Source organism: Macaca mulatta, chromosome X, assembly GCF_049350105.2.
Source record: "Macaca mulatta isolate MMU2019108-1 chromosome X, T2T-MMU8v2.0, whole genome shotgun sequence".
Taxonomy (NCBI): domain Eukaryota; kingdom Metazoa; phylum Chordata; class Mammalia; order Primates; family Cercopithecidae; genus Macaca; species Macaca mulatta.
This window is the reverse complement of record NC_133426.1, coordinates 142818916-142839317: the sequence shown is the minus strand read 5'-3', so window position 1 is coordinate 142839317 and position 20402 is coordinate 142818916. Positions and strand designations below refer to the sequence as shown.

Below are 20402 nucleotides of genomic sequence, written 5' to 3'. Positions count from 1 at the left end.
GTTCTTCAACTTCAGGGCATCCATGAACCTCCCCATTTTTTTCTGGGAAGAGGTCCTCTAACTTGAATTAACTTCTAAAGGGGCCCAAGGAGGCTAACAGTACAAGGCAGAATTCTAATCTGGTTCTCTAGATTTTTAATAATAATGGGAGCTGTAGACCACAGGAAATTCACTTTTGCACATCTGAGAGTCAATTTTAATGGAAAGAGGGTAGAAAACAAACAAGAGTTAATTTGCAAGGGCTGGGCAGAAAAAGCAAATCCAGAGGGTTGTTTTCTGAGTTTAGGAACATGTTCTGGTTTATAGAGAGGAAATGGAGACATATGTGCTACTACCAGCGGGAAGCAAGGAGACTACAAAGGGATTCTTCAAGTCCTCAGAAAAGCCAACCGTCAGTATAAATAAAGCGGTATCAAGAATTTACAATGCAATTTACCTCAAGTCCAATTTTCAGTTTCTGCGTATTATCAACTTTTTATTGATGAATATCACAAACTTCAATCAATGCTTTTAAAAATATTATTCTGCATGCATTTAACAAATCTGACAAAAGAACAAGTATCCAGTTTACTTGCATTGTAACTATGACATTTTAACTAAACAATCAATTAACATATATTTAAAACCATTAGGTACAGGTAACAATGAAAAACTTCAATGCTTTAATCTGATGGCATCCTACCACTATGCACATGTTCATGTAACACTACTAGTAATTACCCTGAAGCACAGGCAAATGTAGATGGAGGACTCTCCCTAAAAAGCAAGTTTAAGGGATTAAATATCATCATCATCATCGCTACTGAGAATAAAGCTGCTGCCAGTGGATAGGGGCCCTTCTTCAACACTCCCAAAACCACCCAAAGTCCCCCTCTCATCAGAATCATCAAACAACTTCTCATTGGAATCTTCCTCCTCATCAAACAACTTCTCATTGGAATCATCATCTTCGAACAACTTTTCGTCAGCATCTTCAACTTCCTTTCCGTCTGCATCTTCATCTTCCTTTTCATCTGACTCTTCAAACAGCTTTTCATCTGCATCACCTTCTTCCTCCTTTTTACCAGCAGCTTCAAGCCCCTTTTCATCTGCATATTCTTCATCCTCTTTCTCATCGGACTCATCATCAAATACTTTTTCATATGTATCATCCTCTTCTTCCTTTTCATCTGAATCTTCGTCAAACTCTCTCTCAGAGCCTTCCTCATCTAACACTTTTTCAGAGCCGTCATCTTCAAATTCAGAGTTTTCGGAGTCATTTTCCTCTAACTCGTTGTCAAGAACATTTTCATGAAGCTCTTTTTCAGAGCCTTCCTCGTCCAAATCTTTCTCGAGACCATTTTCTTCAAATTCTCTTTCGGAGCCATCTTCAGACTGTTTTTCAGAGCAGTCTTCGTCAGACTCTTTCTCTGAGTCATCTTCTTCGGACTCTTTTGTGGGGCCAGCCTCCTCTTCAGATTCCTTGTTGGGGTCATCTTCAGATTCCTTTGCGAGGCCATTCTCTTCACAATCATTTTTGAGTGCCTTCTTTTTAGACTCTTTTTTAGGACTACCCTCTTCAGATCCTCTTACGGGATTGCCTTCTTCAGACTCTTTTTGGGGGCAGCCACCTTCGAACCCTCTTTTGGGGCAGCCCTCTTCAGATTCTTTTGCAGGGACGCCTTCTTCGGCTTCTTTTTCGGGGCTACTTTCTTTAGCATTGTTTTCAAAAGCACCTTCTTCAAATTCTCCCCCATCTTCTGTCTTTTCAAACTTCTTCTCATCTATAGGTTCTTCAAACGCCATTCCAGTTGCAGTTTCTTGAGCATTCATTTTAGATGTGCTGGGGTGCTCTGAAAAATGCCTTGCTCTAGAAGGCCCTGCCCTTTCGGAAGCAGAGACAGAATCTGAACGCCTAAGGCCTCTGTTGGCCTCCGGAGCATTGAGGAAAGCCTCCCATCCTCTCAGCCTTTCCTCCCTTTCTCTTGAGGTTTCCTCCACCTGTGGATAAATGGAGACTGCCATTAAAATAAGTTTTAGGCAAAAGGTTACTTTTCTGAACATATCTAATATTGATGAAACAACCTTAATTTTATAAAGCATCTCTTCTTAGGAAAGCAATACCCTGTCTTCAGTTTTCAAAACTTTACATCTTGATTTACTAGAGTTGACCTTAAATAAGATCACTTGAATAAAGGCCAAATATCACAGTACTGCAGAAATGTCTCATCTCTTAAAAAGTTAATATTTGAGCTCTGTCCATACTTCACAGCATACAAAGGAAGAGTAACATTTGGTTGAATGTGTTCTTTTCTTATCACTATTCTGAACAAGCCTCAAACTTTCAGACTTATAAACTGAAAAACTCAAATAGTTCTTTATCTTCTGAATGCAAAATATTATTTAAAAGAAGCACTGTAAATAATAAAGAGGAAGAGTAAAAAATTAAAACATATAAATAAATAAAAAGAAAAGAAGCATTGTTACATTAAATAGGTTAAACCAAACCCAAAATTTAGATCTGAAGGATCAGTATTTGTTGGTAATGAAACAACGTGTGTGTCCCTGACAAGCTGCAGAATTTACCTGATAATCTGTAGTCCCATCCCATGCCTGGGCAGTGATTTGACGGCCACCAAACCATCTTCCATCCAGAGTTTGAATACAATAATCAGCTTCCTCTGGATCCCGAAAGGACACAGAGGCCACACCATCTGGGTGCCTCTAGAAAGACAAGAAAGAAAAAAAAGGAATGAACGGTAAGATTAAAAATAAAACACATACATTTCACAAAGTAGGTAAGTAGTAGTGTTCTCTCTGATACTCTGAAGTAAAAGACTTTATGTATGAAGTCTTTCTTCCCTTTTATCCCAGCCAGTCACATGCAGTCAGCTGCTTCTTTACCTTAATCTTACCTAGCAAGAACCAAGCACAATGTCCTTGGAAATGTTTCTGCTGACATCCCTGTCTAATGAGAAGCAGGACAGTATAATTGTTAAGAGTGTAAACTCTGAAGTCATATTGCCCTGGGATTAAATCCTGGCTCTGTCAGTTACTAGATGAACAACCTTGGGCCAGGTGCTCAATTTCTAAAGTGTTAGCTTCCCCATCTGTAAAATGGGCATAATAGTGCTAACCTGCCTCAAAGGGTTTTGAGAATTAAGTAAGATAACATGTAAAGTAGCTTGTAATACACAAGCAATAAATGGTGACTCTTAATTACTGGGTGTCAATTTTGGAAGTAAAAAGAGGGTGAGAAGAGGAAATACACAGGAGAATATTTTCCCTGATTGTTCCAAATATGGAGGATGAGAACAATTCACAAAGAGGAGAATATGTGACTAATAGGGAACCAGAGATCTCAAACATTTTTCTTGTACCCTCTTTCACCTGATCATGTACTTTAGGGTAATGATGACGGAAAATAAGCAAGGCATACCAAATCCATCAAATCCTTGGCTTGTAATCCATGTTCATCTCATTATTGCTAATAGATGATTATCACAAGATAGTGGACTACTCTATAAAAACATTAATCTAAAATCCAGGGGTATACTAACATCTGGGAAGAACTTATAAGGTGGAGGAATGACTGCTTCAGAATCCGTATGTCCAAGCCATAAACTTACATCAAAGAGAAGGAGCTTCCTAATTTGTCCAAACTTCGAACACTCTACTCGAAGGTCTTCTCTGATCTCATTCAGCACCAACGGATCATCCTGAAAAATACGCATGATGAAAATGGGTGTGCTCCCTTCTTTAACTATAAATCCTGAGAATCCAACTTCTTGTTCTGATAAATCAACAGACACAAAAAGGTTTCGCTTAAGGTGAGCTGTGTTTTTCAGTCTATAAAATTTTTTTAAAACTCAAAATCAAATAAAATTAGACTACTAAATCCACTGCTACTCCTATAGGTTTGCCCTGCTTTAAACAAAGGAAATGGACAAGTATGGCAGGCAGCAGAAGGGGCCTACAGTGGCAGAGCAGGAGAAGAAGGCGGAAGTCCTGTGGTGCATATTCAGTCAGACTGCTAATTCCTATGTTCTGCATGGGCATCAACATCACGCTGATGAGAACCCTTTGCTTTGTTTTCGATACATTCCTATTTACAGAAATGTTGTAATGGAGAGAGAGAGTAATACATCCCTTTTATTGACTAAGTGTCCTAAGATTGATTTTTGTGCTTCCAAGATGCTATTTGAACTCACAGAGTAAACATTATAAGGATTACTGTTTGTCTTGTCTCCTACCACACTGTAATAGAACCATACAAATAAGGAGCTGTTATTAAGCATGCAATAAAATACATTCTTAGCTGTTGCTTTCTTGTAACTATGACTCTATTAAGAACATTCAAGTACTGCTGTTTCTGGTAGCCTAGAGTTCAGGTGGAAATCTCCCTACAACAACAAAATGATTTAAGATTCCCTCTGGGAATTAACAACTCTCTCTCAAAGCACCAATGCATAAAAGGGGCTCAGGAAAAGCTACATTATCAGCTTGAATTTCAACTACATACAAATATAAATGAAAATATCCTATCTATAAATTTCTATTGAAGGTGACTTATACTTTCTAGGAAACATTTAAGTGCATCTATCTTTCTTACATGCTTTCATTTTTCTCATCAGCTAGAGGAACTATAGAGAATTGTGGCTTTCCTCCCATAAGGTTCTTCAAAAAGCAAAAATAAGCTGGCAGGGAGTTACTGAAATCTGATTTAAAATAAAAAATATAAAATCGTACTCATTTGCATAAATCTGAGGCTTCTAAAACTACAGTTGGCAGAACTCTGGATTTCCCCACTTATAAATCCCAGTTTTGGAGAAGCAGCCAATCTGCTGTATACAAAATTATCAGACCTGAGAAGAATAGGAGTAGAGACTAAAAGTTATGGCTTTTGGTGTGTGTGTGTGTGTGTGTGTGTGTGTGTGTGTGTGTGTGGTTAACTCCTATTAGAGTGAGTGCTTTCAGAAGGCAGGAACTTTGTTTTATTGAGTTTCAGATACCTCACAGAAAATAGCACAGACTTTTGTACAAAGCCAATATTCAAGAAAATCTTTTTAAGAATTTGACAAACTGTTTCTAATACCTCTCTTTTATTCACCAAGGAAAATCAGGATTATATTTTTAAAAAACTGTTTCAACATGTGTAACAACTTTTAAATTGAAGTGTGATTCCATGGTGGGGGTAGGCATCACCTTTATTTCTATACCAATGTCTCACTGCTTTGCTTTCTTTTTTTTTTTTATTTTGAAGACAGAGTCTTACTCTGTCGCCCAGGCTGGAGGGGCAGTGGCGCGATCTTGGCTCACTGCAGCCTCTGCCTCCCGGATTCAAGTGATCCTCGTGCCTGAGCCTCCTGAGTAGCTGGGATTACAGGTGCGTGCTACCACGCCCGGCTAATGCATCTGAGTTTTGACTCTTCATGTCTTGGTATTCAAATTTGCCAGGCAATGCATTTTAAAATACGGATTTGAATTAAATACTGAAGACCCTCTGAAGTTACATTAAAAATGTCAGCTAGCCTTCACTATTTACCCTGATATCAGACAGTATTCTTAGGTATGTTGCTTCTAACTGTTTGGAATCAAAATATACCCCTCCACCCAAAATCTGACTCCTTTCAGATACTTCAGGATAGCCTGACAATTCAGTTTTTGTTTTCCAGTAAAAAGCTCAACGCTGCTGTGTGTTCTTTAGGCTCATATGGAGTCTTCAGTCAAATCAAACACCTCCCCCCCAAAAAAAAACATGCAATAAAAGCAGGTTTTCCTGTTGGACACTTCTGTCAAAAGTTATACAATGTCTATACCAGTGTTGTCCAATAGAAGGTTCTGTGATGATGAAAATGTTGTATATCTGCATTATCCAACATGGTAGCTACTAGCTACATGTGCCTAGTAAAAGTGATGAACTGAATTTTATTTCATTTTAATTAATTTACATTTAACCACACAAGGCTACCATATCTGACAGCACAGGTCTGCACTGAGGTTCAGGTGCTCAGAGACAGTGAACAAAAGCAAGATTGTCACTCTTCTTGCTGACACGCTTTCGGCAAGCTAGTTGGACCATGTGAGACCATGAAGGTGGGCAAACAAGGATAGCATCACCAAGCATTTCTTTGTGAACTAATTCCACCACTGCCAAAACAATGTCCTACCATCCTTTGTGGCATAAGCATCTAAAAAGAAAATTTGCTTTCATTTGCAAAGATGCTGAAGAGAAAATGTTTTATCCACCGGATGAATGAAAAGACTCTGGCTTGTAAATAACAAGGGTTTCATTTAATAATTCTTTCAATTCTTCATCACATAAATATTAAGGGCCAACTGTGTGCCAGGCACAATTCTATGTACTGAGAATACAGCAGCAAACAAGGTAGACAAAATACTGGGTGTCATGGAGCTCACATTCTAGTAGACGAGTCAAAATTACTTCAGATAATAATAAATGCTATGAAGGCAACAAAATAGGGTAGCATAAAGGCTCTGTAACTCCAAAGTAATGTTTATACTAAACCAAGAAGATTAAAAAAAAAATCAGGAATTTGCAAGCATGAAACTTCTATCTTTAAGAATATTCACTGGAGGGAATATATAGGGGTCAAGGTAGAGTAAATGTGGTCTTGGGGAAAGAATATTTGTTAAGCTAGGAAAAGCTAAGTCTGCCCAGGGTGATCCTTAGACTCAAATAAGGTATTTCAATGAGCAAGGCAGGAGGCAGAAACAAGAATAGATAAAATTACACAACAGATTTCTACTTGCAGAGGTTCCAGATACTTTGAATTAGGTTTGCATTTACATTCACACTCGAGTGGCAGGAGTATGAAATGTGTGAATCAAAGACCTCAAGTCACAGAAATAATTATGCCACCTAATAAATCACTTATTTTTTTCATTATTATTATACTTTATGTTCTAGCGTACATGTGCACAACGTGCAGGTTTGTGACATATGTATACATGTGCCACGTTGCTGTGCTGCACCCATCAACTCGTCATTTACATTAGGCATATCTCCCAATGCTATCCCTCCCCCTTCCCCCGACCCCACAACAGGCCCCGGTGTGTGATGTTCCCCTTCCTGTGTCCAAGTGTTCTCATTGTTCAATTCCCACCGATGAGTGAGAACATGCGGTGTTTGATTTTCTGTTCAACAAATCACTTATTTAGCAGGGGGATAAAATGTAATAAATAATAGAAATCTCGGAGTTGTATTTAGCAGACTAACTATTGTGATCAATCTATGCATTTATTTTATATGCTGCTTTAATGACTATGATCTGGTTTTGTTTTGTTTTTGGTTCTTTTTTTTTGAGATGGAGTCTCGCTCTGTTGCCCAGGCTGGAGTGCAGTGGCGCAATTTTACCGTAACCTCCGCCTACCAGGTTCAAGTGGTTCTCCTGAATCAGCCTTCTGAGTAGCTGGGATTATAGGCATGCGCCACCATGCCCAGCTAATGGTTTTGTAATTCTATGTAATTCTATGCGTTTATTTTAAAGTTATTGCTGGCAAAAACAGTATTTCAAAATGCAACTGGTGTGCATGTGTTTTTAAACCATATTTCATTATCACTGCAACTGTAAACTGTTATATTTCAAAATTCTTCCAGATTTCTGGTCAGAAGAGACATCAATCAATCAATCTCATAAAGAAACCACACGTATCTTTCCAATGACCTCAAAAGATGCCCAAACTCCATAGGTACACAGTAATCACAACACTATTCATTGAGATAGAGCTGAACTGTCCGTTGTGGAGCCCTCGCTAAGGGAGCTACAATTATATTATCATTTTGACTGCTTAAATGCACAAAAGGGTCAGGAATGGGCACTGATGACAACTAGATCATTTGTAAACCTGGAAGTTTACATTATGAACATTTTTCTCTGTATAATTTGCTATCTGTATAATCTGCTTTCTGTATAACTTGCTATCACTAATTTCAGAACCAGGGAGAGAATAAAGAGTTGTTTCTCCACTAACAATAAAATCAGTCTACACCAGTAGACAGAGATAAGAATAGAGGCAGAAAGTAACACAAGGTACTTTGAGGACAATATTCCTTAGAACTCCTTGTTCTTTGCTCCTCCTTTATTCACTTTTTTGAGGGGAGGAAGGACAGTTCCATTCACTTTATTCTTTTTAAATCATTTTAAAAAGTTGATATATAACAGATGTACTTATTCACTTTTACTTGCTGTTCTTGGACTTTTCCACGGACATTAAGCATTGTAACTTTTAGTACCAAGCTGAAGTTTGCATTTACAATTGTGAAGCTGGTACTCCCCACCAAAATCAGCCCATACTTGTTGGCCTGCACTCAAAATCCACAAGCAGTTCCCATAAATCTTTTAATGATGATATGTTTCAATGGTTTCTCATACCAAGTAGCTGCTGTTTGGGGCGCAGTATGGTTATTAAACAGTCTTATCTGAGATATACTTTAAAACAATACTGGGCTAAACAAAGGGAAGGGAAATCAAAAGACTTAAGTAGCTTCTTGGCTCCATCTTCCTTTACTACTCACTGCACAAACACGTAGGAGGTGACATAACAAACATGGGGCAAGCAAGCTCCAGGCTCCCTTGAGAGAAAGCAAGCCTATCAGCATTTATATCAGTAAGCACACCACTTCCTACCTCAAAATCCATAGGATGAAACATATTCTTGATGATGACAACTCGCTCATGGCGCATCCGGGATGGTCCGGCTCGCCTCTCAGGTCTCCAATCCAACTGCCTGAGGCAATGAAGCAGTAACAACAAACTGTAAATTTTGCTTCAGACTTGGAGAGAGAAAAAAATGAGTTGTTCATACAGTACTTTATTGAATATTTAATAATTACTGGATTTTACAACAACAAACTGTATTTCAGTCACAGTTCCAGTCCGAAAACTTTCTGAAATAAAAATAATGGGCAGGGGGCCATGTGCGGTGGCTCACACCTATAATCCCAGCACTTTAGGAGGCTGAGGCGGGTAGATCACTTGAGGTCAGGAGTTCAAGACCAGCCTGGCCAACATGGTGAAACCGCGTCTCTACTAAAAATACAAAAATTAGCCAGGCGTGGTGGTGCACGTCTGTAATCCCAGCTACTGGGAAGACTGAGGCATGAGTATAGCTTGAACCCCAGAGGTGTAGGTTGCAGTGAGCCAACATTGCACCACTGCACTCCAGCCTGTGTGACAGAGCAAGACTCTTGCCTCAAATAAATAAAATAAAATAAAATAAAATAAAATAGAATAGAATAAAATAAAATAAAATAAAAGGCAGAGGCAAAATGGCCCCAGTATCTGAAATCCCCAGATTTAATGTTTTTCAGGGCAACTGTTGTCTGATTATACAAACATTCCAATGAGACCCTTGAAAAATCTCTAATTCCTAGTATTTATGAGTTCAGAAGGATACACTTTGAGGCTAAAAAATACTTTTAAATTGTATTGGTTTTTAGGTACTTTATCATTATAAAAAACAAACTGCACTTTTTATGTAAAACTACTCACTCTGTTACAATCATAAATTTTACTGATACTGTTTAAAAAATATGTGGTTAGCAATTTTACCTACTCTTGTAAAAACGATGAGACATCACAACTAAATGCTTTTATGATATTTCATTAGTTTAAGCATGGTGTTAGAAGTGTCACTAGAATTTACTCTGATAAAAGTATTTATCATTTTGACTAATTTCTTAAAACTAGTATATTGCAAAGTACATTAAACAAACAGAATAATAACAGAAACTTGATGACATTAAGTATATACTACATACAACTACAGTAAATACAATTATAAAATCCTGTCATTTCTAATTCCTATAACAAACCTGTACATAAAAATTTAGCCCCGGTACAAGTGATTTAAATCCACACAGAAGGTAAACTAATGGTTCTGGTACATAAGCCTAACTATCTTATTTAATTTGATGTTCAACGTTTTCCAAACAGATGGCTTCTCTTAGCTCATTGAAGCCCTTATTATATTACAAATAAACACCCTGGAAAATTAAAATTCCCACTACTGCTAAATTATCCTATTGTATAGATTGCTAGAAGTACCAGATGATCCAATGAAATTATTTTAAAATAATGTGTAGGCACATTTGACAGAATAAAACTAGATGGCTATTACCAAAAATATACTCTAGAATATATAGAACTTTTCAAAAGGGAAAAAAATTACAAACTTTTGTTGCATAGACAGCTTCTTCTTATAGTCTTTGCACTTCTTCTTCTTCTTTGAGGCATCATATTCTCCCTTCAGTTGAAACTTTGCCACCTCAACATGTAATTTGTAGCCTCTAATTTCATCTTCATCCAAAAGTTTTAATGCAAGTTCCACAGATTCTCTCTTTATAAAGGTAAGATAAAATATAGTCAGTTATACAATGAAATAAAAGTTCAGGAGTTTTTTAGATGAATGATGATTATACACAAAATAATTTAAATTCTTATATTTATATAGTACTAATATATGAGATCTTTTTCTCTCTTTGAGATAAAGAACTCTAGAATCCGAACCAGGACACCTGCATTTGAGACACAGCTGTCCCTAACCGGCTGTGTGAACTTGGGTAAATTATTCAAGCTTCCTGAGCCCCAGTATCGTCATATGTAAAATGGAAATAGTTAATACCTTCATCACAAGGTTCTTGACAAAATTAAATGAAATAATGCATAGAAAGGATAAGGACTAGCATATGGTAGGTGTTCAGTAAATTATGTTATTATTGGGTAATTCTGTCTCTTGAGGCCGCAATTTCTTATCTGCAGAATGAAGGGGGCAAATCTGCATGATTTCTAAGGTGTATTTCTTTTAAAATCCTATAATACTCTTACTTAAAAGACTAGATGACTCAAGGAACTGGGAACACCATAGCCAGACTTTAATTTTTTGGTTCATCCATTAAATTGTAAGTCTGCAATACACTGAGAAGCAGAAGACAATTATTTGATGACTTGTACTTTATATTAAATACATGTATGGATTCCGGGTCTTACAGAAAGGACAGTTATCAGCCCTATACAAACAGAGTCAAAGATCAGAGGACCTGTAGAAAACAAAAATGGATAACTGAACTCAGCTGCTCACATAAATATAGGTCCTGGAATAATTCACTATATTTTCCTGGAACTCAATTGACTGTTTTGACAATCTTGTACTTCTATGGGTCTCAAAACTCTATTTTTTTTCCTTTAAAAAATTTTAAACATCTAACAGAACTCCCTAAGAATCTGTTATCAGATTTTTGAATAATCCTTAAAGAACTTATAAAACTCTCAAATCTCCTTACATTTGAACATTACAAAACTACCATCCTAAAATGGTCATGCTCATGTCCCATTACCATCACGTTTAAGATTCAGGTCAAAAACCTATTTCCCAAAAAGCTGTCACCTTAATCCTACCCTCTTCTGATCCCACTGGAATACTGCATGCTCACAACACACCTGTGGTGTTTGTACTTTTGCTTTACCATTTTGATTTTACTCTGTAATTATTTTCAGGTTTGACTTATGTACATGTCATCATTTGTTCTGTACCCTGTGATAATGTATAACACATGCTCCTAAGGTGGCAGGTGTTCCAGGAATGATGGCTGCTTTTGGCACTGAGGTTTCTTTGTGTAATTTATGGTACTATGACTACATGCAGTTCTGCAAATTTCTCTTAATACCACTCTCTCTTTTCTCACATTCAAAAAAATATTTTAAAGGAGTAAGACTAAGCTATCGTCTCCTTCATGGTCTAATAAAAGGGTCAGAAAAGTCCTTTTGTTAAAGGGCCAGTTCGTAAATATTTTAGGCTTTGTAGGCCACAAGGTCTGTGCTGCAATCACTCAACCCTATCAATGAAACACAAAGGCAACCATAGACAAATGCATAAATGAATTGGTGTGGCTGTGTTCCATAAAGCTGTATTTACCAAAACAGAGCCGGAGTTTGCTGAACCCTGGTGTAATTCATTCCAATGGACAACTAAAATGTCACTGGCTTTTTTTTCTGCTTGAATTTTTAAAATGTAGTCTGAATTGACTGTACACATCAATAAAGAAATCTTTCCAGTGAGAATTTTTCAAGACAAAAGAAGCACTCCAGTCACATACTTATATAACACTTTAACCTGATAATATATTTTCTTAAAACAAGTAAATAATCTTACCAATGTGATACACACAGGTACTAACTGAAATTTCAGTTTTCTTCATATCCTGTTTTGAGTAGTCCTTGGTGTTGGTTATCATCTATAGAAATTATAACCCTGGTTCCTGAGTTAAAAACGAAGATACAAGAAACTTATTTGATCATACAACTTACCTTCAAATAACAGCAAAGACCGTCTCCTTTAAGATTTCCTTGATTATCTTTGTAAAGTTTGACCTTAAATTCCTCTGTCTGAGGATCTCTCATAATAATGCCAAACTTGGACATAAGTTGTATAAATTCATCCACTGTAATATCTGGAGGCAAACCTGTCATTTAAGAAAAATTAAAAAACATTTATAATTGATAATGAAAGTGAATTACTTAGCATTCTATCAATTAGAAATCTATAACTTAGGTGAATGCAGTGTTGATTTTCTAAATATATGTAAGAGTTTTACGTTTACAGAACTGAAGACATTTCACATTTCTGTGTGTTCAAATATACATTAAAATTATGCTTTGTTAAGGGCCTCACTGAATGGGAAGGGACACACTGCTATAAGTTACATTAATGACGCCCAAAGGTTGGTATGCAAAGTTACACACTAAATTTCTTGGTTCTGTAATAAACACACATATTCCTTACTAATATAAACGGCTGAACAAAAAATGACACAATGATAAAAAATGGACTCTGGAGAAACTGAAAGCTCAAAATCACTTCATGAAAAATCTCAAAATTGAGTATTTCCTACCTTAAACTTGTTTAAAAAGTTATACATACCAGACACGTATACATTTGTATTTCTGTCTTCTTCAACATGAAACCATCCTAGAAATCAAAATTAATTAAATAAATAAAACACTTGCAAGAAAAGATAAGAGTCATATTATGGAATCTTGACAAAGCAGCAGTTTCTTGAAACTTCCAGGACCTTTCTCTTACTCTTAAAAGACCAAGATAAACTAACTCAAATCACTACCCAGCTTTCAAAGGATTTAAATCTTTGGACAAATAATTAGTTTTAGAGCCCTATCTGGGAAAAATGATGGCCAGTTTATCTTGATTCTTTATAACTCTGACACTACCTTTAAGAAAAAACTCACCTTATTCCTTCAAAGCTATTATAATTCTCGGAAAAGCAACTGTACATATGCACACCCATATTTTTAATTTTTACACTTAAAATTTGTAAGCCAGAACCACTTACCTGACTCAGCCTTTCTTTTTTCTCCCTTCTTTCTGGGATCAGTGGGTTCTGAGGCTTTTTCTTGTGGAGGTTCCTCTGCAGTTCTAGCATGGACATCTTCAACATTTGCGGTAGAACTAGATGCGCCATCATTAGAGAAGCCATAATTGGCCTGATATGTAGCAATGAAATCTTCAGTGATCTAAACAAGCAATTCAGCAGACCCAGACAGAGAAATTCAAAATTATTTCCACCCATAAGAAGTTTAAATTGTTTTTACAGCATGGTTACACAACTTAAAACAGAAGTGTTTCTGTGGATAATAGTTGTAGTTATTAGAGTATAAATGCAATAGTCATCTTATACAGAAAATTGTGCATGCGGTGATAAAAAATAAGACACGAGTACTTAGACGATCAATGCAAATGTCTGAGATATGATTTAAAGCATTTTAAGTGATGCTGGCACCTTTTCTAGTTGTTTCATTTATAAATTACTACCTCTCTACAGTCTACTTAACTAAGGCTACAAATACATACAACAAAGGAAGTACCAGATAATAAAACAATAAAAACCAACAGTCAATGAATAATCTAACCACAGAATCCACTTTTCTCTTACTGTACACATGCACAAATATACGTGTACAATAAGTACTTAAATATCTGTATGCAGAGAGCACGTAGAACAGAACTCTGACTTGGTATATAAAGAATGGAGTTAACAACTGTAAAACTAAATGCTCATTTTAACTTTATCACAAATTAAGACGTTATCTTTTAGTAACAGAACAAATTAAAGACAAATCCAACTCATATCTATCTTCCTCCCCTTTGGGGGAAAAGCGTTATTGCAAAACTAAAGAAATATAGTTATACCATCATACCAATCAACATTAGGCACGCATGGAATGGGGAAAATGTAAAACCCAAAGTTTGAAGAGGTATGGGCTTCAATAACATAAAAAGATAAAGTCACACATTAATCCATTATCACACCTTTGTTAAAAGTATTCAGAATGCTGAAGAAACCAAATCTGCACTCAAAACTAGTACTACCAATACAGAAGTGAAATCGTAAATTTTAACAATCTGGAGGCATTGGAATATGTATACAAATACAGAATGGGAAAGAAAAGTTGCAAAAGAATTTTTAAAACAGCCGTCCAGTCGCGCAATGGAGACAGGTTTTGTATTATTGGCTTGCAAGTCAATTTGCGTGCTACTAGTGTGCCCTTTCCTGCTCATGAGAGCCAGATTAAAAGGGCACTTTTACCACAAAGTTTACAGAACCAAGTTTAACATTACTTATTTTACTTCGAAGCTGAAATAAAAATACTTAGCAATTTCCAAGTACTCCAAACAAATATACACAGATATTTTCCATCTGTATTCTGTGCGTCTCCAGTCTTATTCCTGTGGTTATATGGTTCAAACATATATGCTTAGGGACAAAATTTGCTAGGAAAGTAAAGCAAGGTGCAAAGAAAGTTCAATTAGTAAAGATATGTAAACAGCTACTTTAAAAAAACCAAGAAACTGCATTTTGCACATAGTACATAAGCTAAACATCTGAGTTCCTAGGACAAGTGGGGTCGGCTACCAGAAATGGACAGCTACTAAATTTGCTCTTGGTGTTTTTCCTCTTCGCAATAAAAAGCAGTCATCAATGTAATTACCAACTGTGACCTTCACAGACAAGATTAATAAAGCATAGAAAAAACTTAAAAATTACATTTAAGACACCACCCTAAAGATTTACGTTCCTTCACACATCGGTGCCCCGACAAACACAACAAAAAGAAGCGCCGCTATCCAAGGGGGCTAGGACCAAGGACCAAGGATCTCAGCAAAGCAAACGTAAGAGGAGTGCTCCGCGAGGCTGGCCAGGCGACCCGCTCTGCAGTGGCGCCCGTGGCACTCTCCTACCTTGGGGAACCAAGCCTTCTTGTCCAGGTCCCACTCGTAGGGGGTGTCCGTCGGCTGCTGCCCGAGAGAATCGGTTTCTCCGCCGGCATCGGTCTGGGTGTCACCATCCTTGCCGTCTCCGTACAATTCTTGCATTCGCAACTGCTCATCAAACTCATCGTTCCCATCCAAGTTGCTGCCGCTCATGTTTCCTACTCAGCTCAGGAGAAGGGTTCAGAAGAACTAAGAGGCCGAAATGACGCTGGAGCTGAGCAGAAAAAGGGAGGTCAATCGCGCTCTGCTCGCGCCCCGCCGCCCCCCGGCCCGCCTCCCCGCGGCGCCCCAGCAGTCCCCGGGAAATCGGGGCCGCTCGGCTGCCGCACCGCCCCCTGCTCTGCCCGCCCACCGCGCGCGCGCGCTGATGCTGGGAGCTCGGCCGCGCCGCCGCCCACCTGGCTTGCTCCGCTGGGCCTCGGCACCGCCGCTAGGTCCAGGGCGCTGCGGGAGCGCGCAGGCGCGCCGCCGCCGCCGCCGCCGCCGCCGACCGGGTCTAAGGCGACTGCGGCTCCCTCGGCAACGTCAGGATATTACTTGTAAACTAAGCCCTGCTCAGGCCGACGCAGCCGCCATTGTCGGCGCGTCGCGACGTCGCGGGTCGCGCCGACACGCCCACTGTGGCGTCAAAAGGCGCCGACGCCGGCACGCGGCGCGAGACCCGGGGAGGCGGGGCGCCGGAGAGGGGGGAGCGCTACTGCCGGGCGTCGACGCCCACCGGGTTCGGCCTTGGGGCGGGGCGAGGGCCACTGGGATCCCCTGACGCCTCAAGGGCCTTGAGGTCCGCGGGGTTCCCGGCGAATCGGCCGGCCCGGGAGGGAGACGGAAGGAAGGCGTGGGAATATTCCCTCGCGGAGGTGGCCGGGCGGGTGTCGCGAGGACGCCATCTTGGGGGAGTGGGTGGGGCGGGCAGGACAAATATCTCTGGCTTCGAGAAAACGACGCGCCTCCTTCGCCCAAAGGCCCCTCCCCCGCGCAGGAACCGTGTCTTTTACTTGTTTCTTTCCGACTCCCTGGGATGGACACCGGATATTGTTCTTCTTGGTGACCTAAGCTCCTGGCACCGGCTCTGGTGTCTAATGCGGAATGAGCGAATGAATGAACGAATGAGGGGTAAAAGGGCCAACTTTTTTTTTTTCTGGTGTCAGCCTTCTCCTTTATCGGTCTCATACCTTCCTCTGGCTGGAGTTTGACTCCATGGGAAGGATGGGAGGGGCTGCAGTTGCCTGCCTCTTGTACTGCAGGATTCAGTGGCGCTCGAGCTGCGAACTTGAAACTTAGACATAAATGTAAACATCCCAGTGTAAACACCAGCTTTACTGGCCGGCAAACTCCGCTTCTTTGTCATTGTTTTAGAAAGACACAGCATACTTTTGTTCTAAACAGAACTTTGTTTTCAGGAATTACACTCATTGCTGAAAATGTAAAGGTCCATATTTTTAAGTTGGGCAGGTATTTATCCAGCCCCTACTAAGTGCAGGGTTCTGCACGAGGCTCTGGCGACCCAGGAGTCGACAAGACAGGCACAGCTCAGGGGAGACAGAATTAGGATGGTTGGCAAATGACAGATACGAGATGCTGGAGGACAGCAGTTCTCAAACTTTTTGGTCCCAGGTCCTCTTTACACGAAAACATTGAAGACCCCAAAAAACGTTTGTGGATTATACTTACCAATATTTCTGCACAAAAATTAAAGCGGCCGTTAAAAAATATTAATTCATTTAAAATAATAAGGAACTCATTAGTGTAACCATAAATATCACAACCCAGGCTTGAGGGTGGGGAAAACCTTCCCAGAAGAAATTATTTCACTATTCCAGTGACCTTCACTTCTAAACATAGCAGTTGAGTACTACTTCTAGAAAATCCTGGCTCCCCACGTACCAGCTGTGTGAATCTATGGTTTCAACGATAACAATAGTTTTTAATAGTTTGGGTTAGTTTTTCTAAATTATATTTCTTTTTCATGAAGTTCGCGTCCTGGTAGGAACTCGGAGAACTGAATTTGTGTGCATTTTTATGATACAGGTAATGTGAGTTTTATTAGACTTAAACTTTGCTAAATATTTTTTCCTGGATCCAAAAATAGCATACAGCTGTTTTCAGCAGTGTGTTATTGAGCTCACGTTTCATTCCCGAGTTCACAGCATAGGTGACAATATGTGACACCATCCTACTGCACATGTCATTGAGTGCCGCTCTACTACAACCGTCTTTTGAGCAGGTGACTGAAAGGGTTTCTTATGCTTATGCCCCATGTCACACAGCCATCCTGGCCCAAAAGCTGCCCAGGGCCTGTGTGGTGACCTGGCAGAGTAGCTCTGCGTTCTAGGCTGGATTTGACTAACTGAGCCAGTAAGAGCCTCTCCCAGGGAGTTTGAGTATGGAACATACAGAGATGTAGTCAGAGTAGCAAAGAAAAAAGGAGATACTCCCAGGGAAGGTAAAAGGCAGAACAGAGGCCTGCCATGGAGAAGTTCCCCACGGAGGAGCAGCTGAAACAGCGAAGAAGAGTCACTGAGTCACCATATTAGTTAGGCAGTAGAGTTGAGAAGTAAACACATTGTACTTGTAATGGCATTCTGTTTGGTCGTGAGATCTGACAGTTCTAATTGCACCACGCTGTGGTCTCTTATGAGGCCTGGTTCCTATTTTTTCTCATTTCCCTGTGTATTCATAGAATAACTCCCTAGTGACTGAGGTAATCTGAAAGCATCTCTGTCTCTGTAACCTGTCTTTTTCAAGTTTTTTTTTTTTCTTGCAAGTTATAGAAACACTTGAGGTAAAAAAAGGGGGGTGGGTGGGTTATAAAGATAGGCGTGGCTACTGAAACTCCAGGACTGCCATGTAGATGGGCCACATAAAGGGATGCTGGACCTAGGAAGAATCTACACAGCTGACTTCTCTTTGAATATGTGCTTCATTCTTCTCTCTGACCTTTATATGGGGTGATCTGTGTTATATTTCTGCCCTAATAGGCCACACCCTTCTTGGTGGATAAATATACATTAACCTATAAAAGCAGAGACTGCACTCCAGATAGGACTCACGTATCTGGCCTAGGAACTCTTACTGAAAAATTACTGAACTATACCAAATCAGATTTTAAAAAAAAATGGTCCCTTCAAGCCCACTCTGTCCAGGAATTTTCCTATCCCCACATCCTGTAATCTCAAGACTTAGTGGAAATAAAAAGACTTCTGTCTTTCTGACAAAAAGATTGATGAATTCCTGACCTAAGTTGACTCAAACTGCAGAAATTCTGCAAACCCAAATTTGCTGTTTTCAGCAGAAATGCCAGTGGTAAGTGTTTTGTAGTGCTTTCACCTCAATGACGAAGACTTACCTGCTGGACATTTTGGTTATGCCTAACTTTTTGACTGTGTTTTCATGCTTTGTGGAGTATTACTCTATTATGGTCCATATTTTAAGTCTTGGGTCAGGGAAGACCCCAAGCAAAACTGAGATGTATACAGACTTTATTTTGCATATGTCCCACCTCTCCCTGCCATTTAGAGTTCTCTCCAAAGAAATGAAATCTTCCATAGAAACATTTCTGGAACCACAATAGGCAGTGTGAAAAAAGCTGTGACTATTAGGGACTACTTGTAAGGTTAGCTGTGACAAGGATAATCTGTTGAAAAACAGACCACCCTCTCAAAAATCAAAGCAAAGCTGTGAATTTTAAGCCAACTACAGCTACAGATGGAAGGAGGCTGATGCCCTACACAGCCATTTAGGGAGTTATATCCCTGACTCACCTAAGGATTGCTGAGAATGAAAAAAAAAAGTTATTTGAGTTCTAGTTTTATGAACTTCCAAAAAGCTCTCTTCACTTTTGTATTCTGGTACTTTTATCAAGTTATATCTGAAAAGTTATTAGAGTTTAGGAGAGTAAAGATGTAATTTTTACTCAGAGTGAGGAAAATAATAAGATTGTTTTAGGGCTCTGTGACTTGAAAGTAACATTTTGGGTTTAAAATGGGTTCCATTATATTCTGTCAGAAATATTGTTTTTAGAATATAAAGTTACAAAGGGTCATTTAAAACTTTATTACATATTTATTTGTTTTTCCACACTTATTACAGTGTCCACTTTAAAACAATACTAATACAGTATCACACCCCCCCCCCCCCACTTTAAGTAAACCAATTTTACAGAAAGTTGAAGTCTGATGTTAATACGTATTACCTTTTGGAGCCACATCATTAGCAAAAGTTCACGACTCCACAAGCCATTTAAAGAAAGCTCAACATTACCAAAAGCACACTCAAACATTAAGTTTTTTTTTTAATACAAATTTACCTATAGTGCCAAACATATGTTTAAACTTGCTCCAAATTTTTTTCTGAAACCACAGATTTAAATCTGACATGTCTATTGACAACAGTTTAAAAACAAAACAAAACAAAAAAAACCAATAATTGTTAACAAGCGAATGATGTTAGCAGGTAGGAGCACAGGATAGAAAATCAGAGCTTTCCATCTGATTTCCATGGGCAGAGATTAATTAGACCATACACTTACAGGACTTAGGCACCCATCAGGTTTAATAAAGTCAACCAGGAAAATGATCTGATCACAATTGCACACCCAGGGGTTAGGGATTTCATGTGGTACTTCTGCATGGTTTTAGAAAGAGGGCACTGCTTACCAGAAAGAAATGAATTTCTGTAAAGGAAGAATTTCAGACACCGTGGCAGGTTTGCAGATTTTTCAACAGGGGTCCTCAAATGACACCATAAACATGGCCACTTATTCTGCCTATGAATAAGGCAAGTTCTTAATAGTATTTGTGAATGATAACAGCCCAGTTATTAATCAATGGCAGTTGTAAGTGTTGAAACTACATTAAGTCAGTAAGTGTTGACCCAGTAAGGGAAGCAGTGTGCCCCAGATCCTTACACAGTGCTTTGTACTCGCTGACTCCGAAACATTTTCATTTCAACTGCACAGATTCAGCTACAATGGAATAGAGATGAATGGAAAAGGGCAGCCATTCTGTGAAGGTTTATTTTTAAGAAAATAGCATAAGAGATGCTTTATCTCTTTTGTGATCCCCTTTTCACATACAAAGTATCTCTAGATTTACACCACACAGTAAATACAAACA

General features: G+C 39.0%; 2 protein-coding genes across 2 annotated transcripts in view; one reads left to right on the top strand and one right to left on the bottom strand.

The window, feature by feature from the left end:
- Positions 1-447: 447 nt before the first annotated feature.
- On the bottom strand, positions 448-15886 carry HTATSF1 (HIV-1 Tat specific factor 1). Its single transcript, XM_015128304.3, has 10 exons — positions 15687-15886; positions 15256-15502; positions 13349-13529; positions 12922-12969; positions 12309-12463; positions 10178-10341; positions 8631-8730; positions 3609-3698; positions 2566-2703; positions 448-1980 (listed from the first exon to the last, which is right to left on the bottom strand). The coding sequence occupies exons 2-10, from the start codon at positions 15439-15441 to the stop codon at positions 778-780; spliced, it is 2265 nt and encodes a 754-aa protein (XP_014983790.1). The 5' UTR covers positions 15442-15502; positions 15687-15886; the 3' UTR covers positions 448-777.
- The window catches only part of MAP7D3 (MAP7 domain containing 3), a 286896-nt gene continuing 273658 nt past the window's right edge, over positions 7165-20402 (top strand). The window contains exon 1 of the mRNA XM_077989382.1: positions 7165-7168. The gene's annotated coding sequence lies outside the window, so the exon portion shown is untranslated. The remainder of the gene's footprint in view (positions 7169-20402) is intronic.